Source organism: Hippocampus comes, unplaced genomic scaffold, assembly GCF_001891065.2.
Source record: "Hippocampus comes isolate QL1 unplaced genomic scaffold, H_comes_QL1_v1.1 scaffold7, whole genome shotgun sequence".
Classification (NCBI taxonomy): domain Eukaryota; kingdom Metazoa; phylum Chordata; class Actinopteri; order Syngnathiformes; family Syngnathidae; genus Hippocampus; species Hippocampus comes.
In genome coordinates, this window is record NW_017842060.1 from 5,176,200 (window position 1) to 5,194,218 (window position 18,019).

General features: G+C 41.8%; 2 protein-coding genes across 2 annotated transcripts in view; one reads left to right on the plus strand and one right to left on the minus strand.

Annotated features, from left to right (window-relative positions):
- Nucleotides 1-7,282: 7,282 nt before the first annotated feature.
- Nucleotides 7,283-18,019, minus strand: part of ncf4 (neutrophil cytosolic factor 4) — a 16,981-nt gene continuing 6,244 nt past the window's right edge. The window contains exons 6-10 of the mRNA XM_019861997.1: nt 17,384-17,432; nt 11,709-11,807; nt 9,744-9,895; nt 9,542-9,607; nt 7,283-7,536 (exon numbers count right to left, since the gene is read on the minus strand). Coding sequence (XP_019717556.1) covers nt 7,326-7,536; nt 9,542-9,607; nt 9,744-9,895; nt 11,709-11,807; nt 17,384-17,432 — 577 coding nt within the window. The 3' untranslated portion in view covers nt 7,283-7,325. The remainder of the gene's footprint in view (nt 7,537-9,541; nt 9,608-9,743; nt 9,896-11,708; nt 11,808-17,383; nt 17,433-18,019) is intronic.
- The window catches only part of pvalb7 (parvalbumin 7), a 15,775-nt gene continuing 10,770 nt past the window's right edge, over nt 13,015-18,019 (plus strand). The window contains exon 1 of the mRNA XM_019861998.1: nt 13,015-13,122. Within this exon, the coding sequence (XP_019717557.1) occupies nt 13,116-13,122 (7 nt within the window). The 5' untranslated portion in view covers nt 13,015-13,115. The remainder of the gene's footprint in view (nt 13,123-18,019) is intronic.

Consider the following 18,019-nt stretch of genomic DNA (forward strand, 5'->3'; position numbering starts at 1 on the left):
GAAGGCCTTCGAGGAGGAAGCAGCGAGCGAGATAACATTCACAACGTCGCGTTCCGAGCAAAAGAATGCTTTTGGGACGGAGTGGGAGGGGGACGCAAAACGGCTGCCGGGAGACAAAGACAGACAAAGATGGAACAAAAAAACGGAAGCGCGATAAGGAAAAATGATGGATGCGCAACGTGAATGGGAGGGGACGCCGCGCACGCTTGAGCATCGGACGGGTGTCAAGGTCACACGAGGGTGGAGACCGAAGACGCTCGGCAGATGGGAACAATGACAGGCAGATAATTTCAACATCTCACAAGTGCCTTGTCCCACTTTCTACTTTTGGACGCTTTATCAATACCGAGTGAGTGTGTGCGTGTGCGTGTGTGTGTGACCTCTGCATAACAATAGTCTATTCTTTCCCCCAACACATGCAACACACCCATGTCTGACATGTTACCCCCCCCCCCACCCTCAAAAAACCCACCTTTTTTTTGTTTGGAGTACCTGTATTGAATAACAGTGGATGGTATCGGGGGCGGCCCAGTGTACCAGTGGTTAGCGTGTCGACCTCACAGTGCAGAGGTACCAGGTTCAATCCCAGCTCCGGCCTTCCTGTGTGGAGTTTGCATGTTCTCCCCGGGCCTGCGTGGGTTTTCTCCGGGTACTCCGGTTTCCTCCCACATTCCAAAAACATGCATGGCAGGCTGATTAAACACTCCAAATTGTCCCTAGGTGTGAATGTGAGTGCGGATGGTTGTTCGTCTCTGTGTGCCCTGCGATTGGCTGGCAACCGGTTCAGGGTGCCCCCTGCCTAGTGCCCGAAGACAACTATCCTTGTGAGGATAAAGCGGGTCAGAAAACGAATGGATGGTATCAAAACAATCAAATCATCAAAGATGACCGATACCTGAACAAATGACAACACATTCTGTCAGTTTACACTGTGCAATATCTACAACCTGTAAGACTTGCCTGCATCTTATAGACGTATTTCTCTTTTTGCACGAACTCGAAGAGTGGTGTGTAACTTACATGCAGCAGGCGGACATAATTTTTCATCAGTTCTACTGAGGTAGGGGGGTGGGTGACGCAAAGCATCACGCACTTCCGGACCCGATGTATGACAAGGATGCTATTTTAAATACTGTACGGACAAAATGTACTCTTGGGGTTAATTTTTAGGGGTTAAAAATGTTTTTTCAATAATTTTTTGGGAGGGGCGGGTTAAAATTCAATTAATCAAAGGGCCTCTCAGACTGTGGTTGCGGGCCGCACGTGACTGGCATTTGCAGTTAAACGATTGTCACACCTCATTTGTTTTCGGGGTTTGGTCACATGACATCCGCAAGCTGAGCCCTTCGGCACGGTGACGTCATTCTCAGTCGACAGCAAAGTGGCAGTCCAAGGCAAAATGGCCATTCCCTGAGATGGATTAAATCAGGCGAATTTTTCGGCTGAATTCATAGTCCACAAAAATATTGATCAGAAAACCGTGTTTACACGAATGAGAGTGCATGGAATACATTATTCGAAAGAAAATTTGCGACTTGATTTTCCATTTAAAATTGTTTTTTTTTTTTTTTTAATCTTTCATATTATTGTATAGCGGGAGGGAGACTTTCATTGCTCAGCCTTATTTTTATAATGTTACATATGACAAACATCTCGAATCATGAAGAGAATGCAAAAACAAAACTGGTTTCATAAAGGCTCACACAGTCGACTTTCCGCCCTTCGAGCAGATCACTCAGGCAGAGAAAAGACACCGCGTCAATCACTTACGTGTCTTTCAGCGCTAAGCTCTTTTCGTGTAAATCCTCACTCCAAACTACACAATTGAGTCACTCTAATCTCAGCACACACAGAGAAAAAAAAACCAAAACAATAAAGTATTTGTCCACTTTACAGTAATCCCCACAAACTCATTTTTAGGACTTTGAATCTCCTTTAGTCCAAGGGATCTACTGCCGATTCGGACGAAGACACACACACACACACACACACACACACACACACACACACACACACACACACAGTGCTGTGTGTATCCTCACACGGACGTCTCAGGCCAAGCAGGAGACGACAGACTGCCGGCGGTCTGTGCCTCCTCCACATCTTCAGAACTGACCGTCATCGCGTGTGTGAGTGTGTTCTTGACATCTCAGCAAGAACCGTAATGGTTCTGTACTTTATCCAACTAAAATAGACCTGCCTGTCATGCTGTTCTATTTCTTCTCTCTTGGATTGCATGACCCCTTGTTCTTTGATTTGAACTCACAACCAACATCTGTACGCTGAACCCGATGCTCCGTACCATCTCTGGCCAATTCATTAGGTACACATCGATAGGACGTGAATCGAAAAAAAAAGGTCACTTGTCCTGATATCTGGTTGAGAGAGTATAGGATGCTCTAAGTGGTGAGAATAGTCCGGATGCTGATGACATTCACGAGAATGTTTTGTGGGGGAGCCAACTCTGATTCAGTCAACAGAGATATTATATACGCACATTACCACCAATAATCTAATATATGTATGACCTATTACTTCAAAACACTACTTGACCGTTACACATGAAAATAAGTTAAGTACAGTATTCAATATCTGGACAGTCAAACTGAGGATAATTTGAAGAGTGGTTCAACAGCGCCCTCCTTTGTTCAATATGCAAAAGTACAGAGCAGGTCAACAATGGGGATTGACGACCAGGAAAAATTATTTTAAGTATTTGACTTTTTAATGATTTTCTTCGTATGTTTTTTTTTATTTATGCAATATATATATATATATATGTATAACTTTATTTTTCCACACGACACACGACAGTGTGAATTTTATTCTTTTTTTTCCCCTTGAAATGTTTGTATAGGTTCTTATTTTAGGCAATTTTTTAAACTTCTTTTTCATTTTCAAAATAATAAATTTAATGTGGGAATTTATGGACAGAAAAATCCCCAGTAAATCTACATTAGGCGAAAACGTCTTGCGGAAACCTTCTGAAGTCCTTAATAATAAACGATCAATACTTCTTATAGGTTAATATTGACTTCACGGGGCTGCAAATGTTTATTGCGCTCCTTATGAAAAAGGTTGAAAGTTGTACTCATAAACTGCGTCATTTAAATTTATGGTGGGATTGACCTTTCTCACAATGCCTGAGTGTAATCCCCTTTTGCGTCCAGAAGCCATTTTGAATGCGGCCGTAATGCGATTTGGGGAGAGAATGCGATCTGCAGTGGCGCCACTTAAAGGCGTGCTGGTAGCACACGTTTAGTCTGATTCTCAGAGAGCGAGGGCGGAATTTTATTCGGCGAGCGCTGCCAAAAGAGCCAGAGAAAAGTGGGAGGGAGAAGGCGGCAAGGTTAAAGAAGGGCCAGGGAGGAAAAGAGGAGGATGTGAAGACAGAAGAGATTCATCCAGGCACGTGATGAATTGAGTTTTTAGGCAGCTTCGCGACTTATACAGAAGTCAGAGAGGGGAGGGGGAGGTGGGGGTAGCGAAACAGCGTCCCTGCAGGTGTCCTCACTAAACAACACTTGACCATACGGTGAAACAGAAATGCACAAAATAGTTTCAAAAGAATTTTAAACTCGTCTGTTGCGCTTTAAAATGGCTTATGGATGGTTTGATTTTCGAAAAAAAATGCACACTAAAGTGTACTTGTGCAGTCACATGAGACGAAGACGCCCGTAACTTCCAACAAGTGTCTGTCCACCAAGGTGTATCACTCCAACACATTTCGTTGGATCGATTACTGCAATACTTTCATAAAAAGTATTTAGTCACAGCTTTGGCATCATTTAGTCATGGAATTGACTGTGTGTGTGTGTGTGTGTGTGTGTGTGTGTGTGTGTGTGTATGTGTGTGTGTGTGTGTGTGTGTGTGTGGTGAAATCGCATGTGTATATATGGCAGTCTACTGTATTATAAAATGTTAGCAATTCCTCATGCACTTCAAGCTACATAATGAATGTAAATAGCTGATAATGGAAATTACCGGGCCACCTGGTCAAGACATGTCAATTTAAATATCGGGAATTCAGCAACTTATTTTTTTTCAATGCTTAAGACACTTTCACTGAATCTGAATCATTTCAACAACAAATCGTGAACGTAACATGTGAAATGGACTAATTATTTTCCCACGAAGCTATTTGTGCAATGGAGACACATTTCACAGGTGGTTGAAGGTAAATAAGTACCGGTACTTGGCAGGTCACAAGTATGCATGACTTGGGCCCTTATGACATTCATTAGCAGCTTCATTACCCCAAAGGGCAAAGCTCACACAGTCATTAAGAAGGAGAGATGACAGACAAGTGTGAAAGTGACATTGTGTCACAAATGCTAATGTACAGTTGATGCAGTGACGTCTGAAAATGACACTAACAAAAAAAAAAAAAAAAAAAACACATCGGTCACTTAGCTAACATTTTATTGGTACGGTGTGGTGCTTTTCAAAGTACTCAACTTCATTTGATGTAGCCTAACAAACAATAAGCACTGTAACGATGGATATTTAAAGTGTTACGGGCAATATAGAACCGGTTGTCATCAGCTTAGATTGTGTAGATTTTGAGGTTACTGAGTGGGACAATGCAGAGGGTGAAAAGGAGAGGACCAAGCATCGAACTCTGGGGGACACCATAGGAAAGGGGGGTAAGTGTGCAGTTGCAGCCCATTGCAAACTTCAAAAATTAAAAAAAAAAACAACAACAAAACATTGATATGAATGCCTTTCAAAAATGTGCATTATAATTTTCGAGACTGAATTTTGATCTCATCATGACAAATATACAGTACAGAAGCAACATGCCAACATGGTGTTTATGACTGCTTTCTCCCACTTCCCCCTCCGTGTGAACACGAGGCCCAGTCGTGCAAAGTCCTTCTTGTTGCCGCGCGGCCTGCCAATGTGTTCACGCTTCATAAACGTGGACGCAATTTTCACTCCTTTTCGCATTAATCGTAGCGACGGTAAACAACAGCGCATCCACGTGTGGACACACACACACACACACACACACACGCACACACACACACACACACACACACACACACACACACACACACACACACACACACACACATCTGAAAACCATTAACACGCGACAAAGCTTCCATTTACGCCTCCATGCACCCAGGGACCTTGTTTCGGGTCTTTGTGAACTTTTGAGGTATTAGTGAGAAAACTATCGGCATGAAACTAGCCTGAATAGGAAAACATGACGGATATTTGGGAATGACTTAGTACATTCCCAAATTCCCAAATATCCACAATAAAATTTCCCAGTCCAGAAATATTTTATATATTTTTTCGACAGAAATTGCATTCTTTTATGAATTTATACTACTGCTGTGTGAGTCCCAGCATGTCGTTTAACACCACCTGTCAAAGCAAACATTTTTACACCTTTTTCAAGGCGGCTGTTTTGCATAAATATCACTGAAAGAAAGAAAGAGAGATACACAGAATTTGAACCTTGGCTCGTTGATAATTTTTTGCAGATCATACTGTGTTCTTGACCCTACAGCAGTCCTTCTCAGTAGTATGGCGGGCCCCTGGTGGTCGTGGTGGTGGGGGGAATGGAATGCCAGGGTGGATGTGTGTGACCCAGGGATTTTTTTTTTTTGCAGTAAAAAAAAAAAAAAAAAAAGTATAAGTGCACATCCGCTACAGTAGGTGGCAGTGTTGCTCTCATTAAAAAAAAAACGCTGATAAATTTATGTCCTTCAAATCTTTTCTGTGAAAGACTGAATTTGATCTTTCTTTTTTTTCTTTTTTCGTTAATGTTCATAAGGATGCAATGTTATGTAGAGGTGTACTTATAAAAAGTTTGGAGACAAATGGTACAATTTGTAGTTGTGGCGGAAAGTTGGGGGGGGGGGGCGCAAAATGTTTTCTTCTTCCTTTTAAACAGAAAATAGCTGAGAAGAACTGCCCTGGAGAAAAAGGGCATGAAATCAATCCCTTTTGCAGTGTCTCAAAAAGATTTTCTTTGTTGTTGTTCTGTAGAAATGGCATCAAACAGGGCGCTGTGGGCGGCAATATTGTGCTTCCTGGGTTCTGTGTAAAAATTCCCTGATAAATTCGGGACTTCTGTTACAGCTCAGATGTGGCAATGTTGTGGGATCACTTCTGGAAAGATTTATTTATTTATTTTTTTTGCATGAATTGTTTATTTGCAATGAGTTTGAATTTTTCACTTTTGGCAACAGGTGAGCTACAGTCATGAAGGTGACTTTGAGATCAACGAGCCGAGCAACTAACACTTCTGGTTGCTGAAAATATTGACAAAAGCAATACTTTTTTTCACAGTCAACTTTTTTTTTTTTTTTTGTGAGTAGAACTTCATCAATTTGCAAAAAATGAGCATAGCCCCGGGGCTCAAACTGAAACCCCGTTACATTGAAATGCACAAAGGCGACGAAAAAAAAAAAAAAACAAACTCCAGCCTGTGATTTTTTTCACATCAATTTTTCACATCATGCTGAAGACTTACTGATTTAAGTTTACGCCATACTTGTTTGGTAGAATTTTGTGAAGTTGTCATAGTGAATGCTTAAAAGACTGCAAGTCAAAGTGATTGTTATTATTGTAAAACAGAATTATTTTTCCTTGTTTGGATAAAAATGAGATGTGTTAAAAAATAAATGGGAAGAAACCCTTGGAAAATATAACAGCACATTAAATCGCCATCGCGATATTCAGGAAAAAATGGCCCACAGAAAATTTCTCTAAATCGTACAGCCCAAGTGGAAAGCTTTTCAAAATGTGTTTCCTCCTGAGTCGTGGATGTCAAAGTTGTGCATCAGTCATGACAGTATCGAGGCTCACGAAGGCTGCCGATACTAGTCACGGAGAGTCATGGTGCCCTCTTGTGGCCATTCTGCTATCAGGAAGTAAATAGCATGGATGGTTGACAAGACGAGTGGTATTGGTTTCTTGGTATCGGTATCGTGAGTACTCATACTGGAATCGGTTTGATAAAAAAGTGGTATCGAACATCCCTCAGTGTGATTGCTTCGCAGTCGCAAGAGATTATTTCTCGATAGCTGTTCACTGTAGTGCGCTTCATGACACACTAGCACATCCACAGTTGTAACTGATACGCTTCTGTGACATCACTACTCAAGTTTTTGAATAGCTGCCCACTGATGTGACCGCTATGTATAAAAGTGTTACTGCAAATTGCCTGCATTCCCCGGTCCAAAAAAAAAATATATATATATATATATATGTGTGTGTGTGTGTGTGTGTGTGTGTATTGGCGAGCAAACCTGAAACAATCAAATATACGAGTGAATATGGTTTACTATACTAACGTAAGAATGGTGTCACGCCTCCACATTGTAAACGGAGAGGTCAGAGGCCATGGTCACGAGCAGTTCCCACGGAAACTGATTGACAGGCCTCTGGACCGCCCCCGCTGCCTGACCTCGGCACTCCTTGATCATCAGCAGCACGTCCTCGTCATCCAGCACACGGATGAGGTCGCCCTCGCCGTCGCGGTAGTTCAACGCGATGTCATCCACCGTGAACACATCCCTGATAAAGACACACACGCACGCGCGTGAGCGCACACGCTTCAATGCAGCGGTTGCCATGGAGATGAAAACAATGAACCGATCTCGCGTTGGATTAATGATGCTTGGTAAGACATTACTTTCATCGTTCTTTTTATTTTTAGCCTGGAGATACATTTTTTATGAGGAGAAGGTACCGTTAGTTTTTTTTTCGTTTTTTTTTCCATAACGTCCTTTTGAGTTTAACACACTATTGTAAATATATCGGAATTATATTAAATATCCGTTCCCCACATTTGAGTGGTGATGATTATTTTTGTTTCTGGAGTAGCTTTGAGATGGGAATTTTTTAAATCATTAAAAAAAAAAAAAAAAGACAACTCAGCGGGGATAGGCTTCAGCACGCCCGCGGCCCTCGTGAGGATAAAGGGATGGGGGTGGGGTGGGGATAGGGACTGTATCATTGAATTTACTTCATGGGATTATCAACTACATTTCAAAATTCAAACTCACTATCATCGTTAAACACGTTTTTGTGAAGAAAAAAGTTCATTTCCAATAACTGAAAGACATTCTAAATTTATATCGTTTTATATTGTGCCTGCAGTTGATGGTGGGAATGTCGTGGCTAACCTCTGATGGGTGCTATTAAAAATGCAAATATTGTATCCATGCTACAACCTACCGTATGTTCATTTGTATCAGCAAACGAAACAATCACGTCGTTTTGCAGCATTTCAACAACTTGTAATTGCATTCACCCATCTTCACTCTCTCTGTCTTACTTTAAAGTGCTGAACCCTTTCATACACCCTGTAACCTGATAACATGAGAAGCTGTCCACTGTAGTAACCGCTGTGCCTGAAAGGGTTAAATAGACTTCATCTGCCACCTATGCATTTTAAAGTGCAAAAAAAAAAAAAAAAAAAAAAACATTGCAGCGTCAGTCAAAATAGTGGGACCCGGGGCGCGAACACAAGAGAGGAGAGTAGAAATGAAGTGATTAGGGAACAGGCTCGGGCTAATCACGTTAGCGCGGCCGAGCAGCTAACGAGCAGATACGGCGCTGTAATAAGCACATTGCGTGCGGGCATGTTGCTACGCTGCTCCGTGATGAGGGCACGGAGGGGCTTGCGGGTGGAGAAGGTCCCTCGAGAGCTCATTTGATGGGCACCCCGTGATTGGCAGGCACCCATTGAGAAGCTCAAGGTGAGTGTGAGTGTGACTGTGGCGTGGCGGCACTGTGGAGAATGAAGGGGCTTCAAGAAATATTTTCTTGATTATTTCAAGCCTCTTGCAGCTGTTGCAATGTGTGTTTATTTAAATTTAGGGAGGATACAAGCGCTTCGGAAAATGGATCGATGGATGTACAGACTTCAAAGTAGGGCTGATAGATTTGGAAAAATGATCGAACTGAGATTTGGTTTTTGCCTTGATTTTAGGCTGATGCTAAAATAAAGGAAATATAAACTCAGGTGAAAGACAGTTTCTGTCCCTGCTTCAATTAGAGACACTTTGACTTGCAGTCTTTTTCGTGTTCACGATGACAACTTTACAAAATTCGGAAAAAAAAAAAAAAAAAAAAAACCAAAAACAAGTGTGGCGTAAACACGAGTAATAAATGTAATAAATTGAAATTGGATTTTTGAATTTGACTGAAAATTGCATTCTACCGAATTGCAATGTCTATTGCGCATTCAATCAATTGTTCAGCCCTATTTAAATGGATTATAAATGGATGATTTTATTTCATGAAAGTCGTTTTAAAATAGAAGGAACCACATTTGGTAACTTGATTCGTGTTAAAAAAAAAAGAAACTATATTTTCCGTGATGAAAGTACAGCACCTTTGATATGGGAACCACCAAAACCCCGTTGGACAACCTGCGCCACAACTTCGACCTACTCCGAGATGGTCTTACTCCAAGTCTACTTGCAGCCCCCAGACGACACCGCTAATGGAACTCATGTTTTATTATTTCAGTGTCCCTTCTAAAAGAGGGACAAGTGTGAAGAACGACAACTACCTCATACGAGACATCAGCTCCTTGTGTGTTGGCTGGATGTTGAGATCCTCTTGAACGCACACGTCTCTGCAAGTGCATGCATATACACACACACACATATCACATTTACAGTACATCCTGAGGACAACTCGGCCATTTTTAAGTAGCCAAGTATTCAGAATGCACAGTATAAGCCTGAACAAAGATAAACATAGAAATATACCTGGCTTGGATTCCAGAGGGGGTGAGCAGGTAGCATCGCAGGCAGCTGTAGGTGTGGCCTTCTCCTTCGCCCTCTGATTCACTCTCCGGGAGGGGCTTGATGACTTTCACAAAGGATTGTGGAAAAATACCCGTTTGGTTGTTGACCGTGCCCTGTGGGGGGTAATAACAATCACAGAAAAGTGTGAGGGATTCGCACTCGTGGAAGTCTGACTAATTAGCTCGCGCAGGATACATGACAATTAGCATGTAAGCCTTTGTGAGTACACCTTCGTGTGCGTGCGTGTGCGTGCATGTGTGTGTGTGTGTGTGTGTGTGTGTGTGTGTGTGTGTGTCTCTAATGGGAAACGTAAAGTAGTCGGAAATAATTAAATAAAAGTAAATAAACCAATTATCACTTTTCAAGACATTCCTTGACCTCCAAATTGAACGAAAATGGAAACAAGTTTCCCATTGGAAATAACGGAAATAGAAAAAAAAAATTCCAGGAAAACGACAACTTTTTTCGCTGTACAGCCATTGTTTGAAGTCACATTTGCACAGTCTTAGCAAGTGAGAAAAATAAGTCAACCGCCATGAATATTGAATGGTGAAAAACTCGAAAGCGCACATTTCTCATTCCCTTTAAATGTGGCCGACTCACATCTGACACAGACGTCGCTATGTGGAAAAGGACGATCCGTGCAATTTTGTTTTTGGGTACACATAAATCCAGAATGAGCTGGTGATAACCGCCGGTGACTTAAATATGGCGGCAAACTTCATGTTGCGATAACCCCCCACCCCGACTAATAATTTGGAAGACTTTTTATTTCACTTGAGTCAAGTTACTCTCAAATAACGATCCTCTCGAGTCCAACTTTTGGCTACTTTACCAAACCTTTGCCATTTACGACTCAACCCTGCTTCAAAACGGTCACGCTTGTCCGCACACAACCGCCGCGTTCGGTTTTGGAAATATATTTTGAGATGGCGCTGAAGCAGTGCCGCAGGACAATAAACAGATTATTGCATGTTCCCCATTAGCATTATTGGACGTGTGTGCAGAGCAGCCAGAAGGTAAAAATAAGACGGAGATGAGTGCATCCTCCACGTTCGCTTTGTCTCCCCCTCACTGCGGTCCCTCCATCGCACCCACCTCCGGTTACTTCATCGTATGAGCAGCTTTTCCTGGTGCCTGCACACGACACACTACTTCTTTGATTCATTTGTAACGCAAAATAATGAGGGGTTAGCTCCACAATATTTTAGCATGATGTTAGCATTGCAGCATTTCAGAGAGCGCATCCATCAAAGCGTCACTTCATATTTTTCCCTTTTCTGAATTGAACTTGATTTACTAGTAGCTAATCAGGGTCTGATTGACTAAAGTTTTGCGCTGCAAAAAAGGGTGCATACTTGAGTGCTCACGCAAACGCACACGGAAGCTGATCTACTAACCGGTCATAGCTCCTTTTGGGTCTGCCGCACGCACAAAGTTGCCGCGCGGTTCATTTGCCGTGTGTACAGGCGGGGAGTGGTTGCAATTAGAGGAATTAAGCCTGTGCAATGTTACTGATCAAACTTGAAGACAAATTGCAATGGTTAGTTGAAGAACCGCTGAAGCCAGTCACAAGAAGGAGTCATGCCACATGATGGCTAATGATACAACTCTGCTCGTCTTTTTTCCTTATTTCTGCATTTCAGGGTGAAAATGGGTGCAGGCCTTTGCCAAGGGTGGGCAAACGCATTTAACTGCCACATAAAGTTCTTTTGGGATTCAACAGAAGCAAATCAGAGCTCATATATAAACTAGAGTACAGTGGACAATGTTTGTAGCCTATTGGTGCTTATTTTGACGTCACAAAAGACCGCCTTCCTTTACAGCAGACCAGACAGGTCGGAAAGGACCCCCCCCCACCCCCCCAACAATCCGTCCACCTAACCCCACCACCTCCTCATGTCCTTGTAACGCGTTTTAGAATACCTCCAGCCATTCTGCGTTGACTCGATGCAGCAGGAAGATCAAGTCTCCTCTCTTCAGGTTCAACTCTGCCTTGCTGCTGCCACAAAAGTCAAAAATGGCCTGGCGGCAAGAAGAGAAACAGTTTTGAGTCAAATGTGGTCTTGCTTCATCTGCCGAGGTCAAGAGTGTCAGTGACGCAAAGAGAAAAAGGGTCTTGTGTCATACAGTGGAACATTTAAAGACAGAGGGCTCCACAGGTCAAAGAGCACAGCTCAGCAAGCATTGAAGGATTGACACACACACTTTGTGTGTGCGCGCGCACGTGTGTGTGCGATTTATGGCCTTTTTGCAAAGCTTGACTTCAATTCACACCCTCATAACAGCCAGTCATACGAGACAAATAGGTTAGTATTAGACAAAACAACAACAAAACCACATAATATTGCAAAATGTTTAAAATTATACAAAATATTAGATACATGACACAAAAATATTTGAATAAAAATATTAGATTTATTAAAATATAGTGAAGTCATTATTAGACAAAAATATTAGGCCTTTAATTATGAACATTTCAGATCATGGAAAATACCCCAAAAACAGTAAAAAAAAAATAGCAAATACTCGAGAAAAACAATCATAAAAACGGCACGAATAGAAAATAAGACCATCCCGACAAAATACGACAATTCAAAACAATTACATGAAAATAATGTAAATGTAGCAGTAAGTGGGTGTGTCACATGAATGATTTGATTAAAAACATTTTGTTGCTTAAATACACAATATTTGATTCTATGTTGATTCATGTATCAGATTTATAGTCAACTTCAACTGGGAGTGACAAAGACGCATCTTCGAGCAAGCACACTTTGGCTCTTATTTCGAGAACTGTTCTTAGCGAGAGTCTTTTCGTTTCCTCAAAGTGATGTTATACACTCGTCTCCCATTTCTCAACACTGAGAGGGCGAGCACAAGCACTAAGGAATATTTTCAAAGGCAGTTTTTATAAATATGTTTAAAGCACGCTAAAATCAGTTCAAAATCCACATCTACCCAGTATGTGCGTTGGGAAACCAAACCCAACATTTTGAAGTGAACATCATCGGGCCAAATATTAAAAGACGAGCACAGAGGAAGCTGTGATGAGATGAGCCGCACGTCAGGGCGCGTGATACGACGAGCTGGGCGGCGCGGCAGCAGCAGCAACAGCAGCAGCAGCAGAGCTCAGCTGGCCAAAAAAAGAACACGGAGCGGCGAGAGCAGTAGGAGGGAGGTGAAGAAGAAGAAGAGGAGGAGGAGGAGGAGGAGGAGGAGGAAGGAATAGTGAAATTTAAACAGAGGTACGGGGCTGACAGATCACTGCTGCCTTTGCTGTCCGCTTGGCTCGCAGCGAGTGAGGAAGATCGGGATCAACTTCACGGGACGATGTGTGGTGAGCAACTTTTTGTCTGATTCATTTCAACTATGTGACTGTTATGAAATGCGATGGAGAGTGTGTGCGTGTGCGTGTTTTGTGTTGTGTGCGTGTGACTTTAATCCCCGTGTGAACAGAATAAGAAATCGGTACGAACAATCAGACGCAAAATAATTTGATCGTGTTGACACCAACACACTCGCACAAAAAATACGTCAAAGGCACCTTGAACTTTTTCCAATGAAGAACACATCTGACTCCGCATAGAACTTTTGTTGTGGTGTGGAGTCGTTTCTGGCTATAATTTGCAGGTGTTGACGGCACAAACTCCTTTCAATGCTCGGTCGACTCTCAATCGATGATTGTTGGACTTGCTTGGTTTGGTGACAGCCGAGCTCACTAATTAGTGTGTGAATGCTGCGCCCCAAGTAGAGGGGGAAAAGTATATTTTTTGTGGGAGAACAATTTAGGTTTATTTCTTTTATTTTTGTGCGTGAAAGGTGCTACTTTAGCAAATGAAAAGTATAGACTGAGTGTTATTTACATTTTATTTCAATGCAATGAATTTTAGCATGTTAGACAAGCACATAAGGAGGATTTAAAAAGAAGTCATATTTATTTCGGGTTTTTTTTCATTGTTTTGTTTGGGTTGAAAATGCTGTTGTAAAAGTAAAAATGTAATTTTTTTAAAAATTGTATTTTGATATGATCATTTTTATGTACTATTACAAAAATGCACACACATTTTTAAATACCTTTTTCTGAAAATAATTTTTCACAATTGGTCAGATGGAATTATCTTTTTACTTACATTTCTGAAATGTTGGACTTTTTATGTTACATATTTATTTTAAAAAATCATTTTTAATACTAAATATTCTTTTTTATGTCGAAATGCTGACAAACGAGTAAAATGTATTTAAAAAATTTAGTCGTTAAATCTTTTTTTCTTACTTTTTGCACTACAACAATGTTGGTGCAAAAAAAATTTCTGAGATTTTTTTTTTAAAGTTAGTTGTAATTATTTTTACGTGAGAAAATGCTGATACACAATTTAAAAAGTACACATCTTTAATTTTTATCTGTCAAATTTATGATTATTTTTTAATTTCTTAAATCGATTATGTCGGACTTTTTCCCTGAGAGATTATCGGACCGGGAGAAATGATGAAGTCAGCTTTTACAAAGGCCACTTAAGAGTGTAGAAAGACTCAAATGATCACCTTATCAGTAAGCTCTGACACGCCTGATAACAACGTGATAGGAGGAAGGATTGCTATGATCTGTTTGGAGTTCATTCACGGATGTGTTAGCAAAAAAAAAAAAAAACACTAGGCAAGGAACATTAGCAAGACGTTCCAATAGAATGGAGCAGTTCAGTATTGTTGCGCCGGTGCGATTCGCTTGTACAGGGAACGGCTGGAAATGACGCCTGGGTTGAGCCCGGCACAGGAGCAATCATCGTGCACAATTAGACGTGCGCCCACCCGCCCTAACAAGCTTGTAAAAAGCCTTCGCTCCTTGATTAGCGGCAGCGAGGAGGGAGCTGGCATTCCCTCGGTGAAAAGCCACGAGAGGAATACTTTATGAAGCCTGTACAGTAGGACTCTACTGGAGGGAGATTTGACTCGCCGGATTGTCGGGCCTAACTACTGTACCTGCAGGCCAATTCAGAACTGCCAGCCATGTTTCCATGGTTACAGCTGGCGACCGTGTCAAGTGAAAAGAATCCTCACCATTTCTGGCACACTGAAAGCGATGTGAGGAATGAGTGAGGCTTAAAAGTTTTGAGAGAAGCGAAGGGGCTGCTGAGAATGAAGAGCAACACATGATGCGATCACAGGAGCCAATCGCAAACGAGGCAGGAGGAAGTAGTGACGACGCTGAGACTTGAAACAACTTTGTGACTTCTGATCGTGGGTCGTCAGCTTTAAAAAAAAAAAAGACAAAACAATGAGCATGCTGCAATGAGACCATTGATCACTCGCCCCACGCAGGGTTCTTGCAAGCTGTTCCAGGCCGGTGGCTTTTAGGAGATGCCAAGAGAAACCTGACATTGATGCATTTCAATGACTCAACCGTAAGCCCCTGCAGATGCTGCAATGACACGTCAACTTCCTGGAATCTCCTTAACTCTTTCATTCCACAAGACGTATTTGTACGTCTTTTTAAAATTAGGCCCCGCCTACCAAGGACGTACTTGTATGTCTAAGTTTTTTTTTTTTTTTTTGCGTCATAGAGAGGAGGAGGGTCTGATGCAATCTGTGAATGAGAATAAGCCGTTTGCAGTGTAAATCATGTAAAAAAAAAAAAAAAAAGCGACCAGTAGGTGGCAGTGGTGCCTCACGTGCTTGAATACATGCTTTTACAAAAAGCTCTTTTTCTCCGTTTTTTGCCCAGGAATCGCCATTTTCATGAAAATTAGCCATTTTGTAATGCCGATTGCTGAAGAATAGAAAAAGATAGAAACATTTTTTTTCTGCTGAAAGCACAGAGTCCAAACTTTATTTTGGTAGGCTCCATGTTTATATAGCATTAGAACCAAATATTCTGTGGGCCTTGCAAGATCAGTCAAAATCCAGTAAAACGCTGGGATTGAGGGGGTTGCTCCAGTGAAAATGGCTGGGATTGAATGAGTTAATTGGAGCTCCCGGCCTTTCGTCAAACAAAAATGTAGCAAAAAAAAAAAAAAAAAAAAAACGAAAGAAAAAAAAACAATAAGGAAAACTGCACGAGTGGTCGATCAGTTATTTCATGTCAATTATTTCCATCCATCATTCAGGCTTTTGATTGTGCTAAATGGTCTTCCGTGCCCCAGACCTGAGGTCCCAGGGTCTCACACCCCTCTCCAACCATAACCCCTTCCAGGCCACCTCGGGTCTGATTTTTTGCCGTGTACTATCACGATTTCCAAGCTCAGACTTTGACTCTTCGTGGTTTCTACATTTCAAGAGGTGCTCATAGTCGGGATTTGCAAAGTGTCATTCAAAAATGGTGCTCATTTAACAGCACGTCTATAAGGGCCAATTAAGTTTCAATCGAGGGACCGGTTGCGTTATTGCTGCATCGGTGTATCAGAGTAGGGTGGAACTTAGCGCCCCGGTCTCTCCGACGAGAATTGTCACTTGGCGACCGCTTTTCATAATTGCGAGAACACGAGACGCAGGACGAGCGCAGGCACCAAGAAGCACACCAAGGGGGCACTCGGTTGTCAGAGAGAGAACGATCTAAAATAAAATGTTGAGTAGGCTGGTAGCGTTGTGGGTAGGATACACCAAGTCTTTCACTGCTGTGTGGGAGAGAGAGTGAGGGAGAGAGTGAGAGCGAGAGGCGAATAAACTAGAGAGGCTCAGCTCGGTTCGCTAATGAAAGACCGCTGGAGTGTGTTGATAGTGTGCATTGCTCCTGTTGTTGATTTTTTTTTTTTGGCGGTGGGTATTGAATGCATTCATTTCTGCTCGGTAGCAGTGTCAGAGAAGTTAAGCGTTTTGGCAAGGGCGCGTCGAACAAAAGCTGCAGCAACACGTGAAGTCAGCCCGTGCGCTGAGGCACCTTCGTATAGCCCACAAAAATCACGGGTCATAGCATTAGGTATACCTGCAGGAGCTATTATCAAATCAAATTCAAGAGGTCCTCAAAATACTGCCTTTGATTGTGAGCGGCACAAATTCACTAAACAATGTTTTTAAAATTGCGCTTGAGGTTCGCAGCGGTTGAGATCTTCACTGAATTATACCGAGATGTGTTTTTATTCCTTTTAACACTCGTGTAACAATCCCCAGAGAATTTATTTGTACTCTGCTCCAAAACAGTGATTCCCAACCACAGTGCCTCGAGAGATTACAAATGTGAATCTGGAAATTATTTCATCTCACCGCTTCAAATGAATTAAGACAAATAAATGATCTATGCCAGCCACATATAGTGACAAAACAGTTACATGCTCTTCCACTAGATGGCAGGAGTGTGTAACCATCTGATGCGTTCAATCCAAAGGTGGGGCCAATCGTGCAACAATGATCAGAACCTCTTTCAACTTCACAGGCAAATGCTGTTAATCTTTCACGTTTGCATATTGATTTTTAGTTTGAATGTGTGCGTCAACGCCCCCCGGCCCCCACAGGGTCACATGTGATGCTGTGGACCTGGCTGTCGTAGGTTGTATGGAGCAAAATTTTGCTCGTATGGATTTAGCGTGGTTAAATCCGTGGGTGGCCGTAGGGGATGGTAAACACAGCAACATTCCGAAACAAATACAATAAAATAAGTGCGCATATACCTCAGCCCTTGGTGATGAGAAGAGGTCCGTCTTGGGTTTGGCTGTCTTACTAAAAGATCAAGAAAATGCAAATTAACTTAACAATGAACACATGAAGATTTTGTCCAACATGGAATGTGGTTTCAAAAGTGGAACAAACGCCGTTCCGAGAGCGATATCACCATTAGAACAACCGCGCCGGAGGGGTTGGAAAAGGGCATGTGTGCGAAGGAGAAGTGATGGGACTCAAATTTTGCATCATTTCCTCTTGAGAGAGTCTCCCCTTACCACATGTTCTCCTGGTGAAACACGACATGCGCGAATCATCCAATGGCTGCATGGTCATCGCAAATAAGGAAGTAAGCTTGGAAGAGAACGACTTGTTGACCAAAAACGTGTGTGTGTGTGTGTGTGTGTGTGTTTATTACAGAGAGTGAGAGAGAGAGAGAGAGAGAAAGAATTGTACCCTTAAAAATTAAAAAGCTTTCAGATTATTTCTTTTTTTTTTTTAATTCATCTCAAGTGAGCATGTACATGTAAATGCACATGCGGCAAAGAATCTTAACAATATCCAATAATATGTGAATAAAAAGGTTTGTAATTATTATACAACTCATTGTATTTAATTATATATGTATATATATATATATATATATA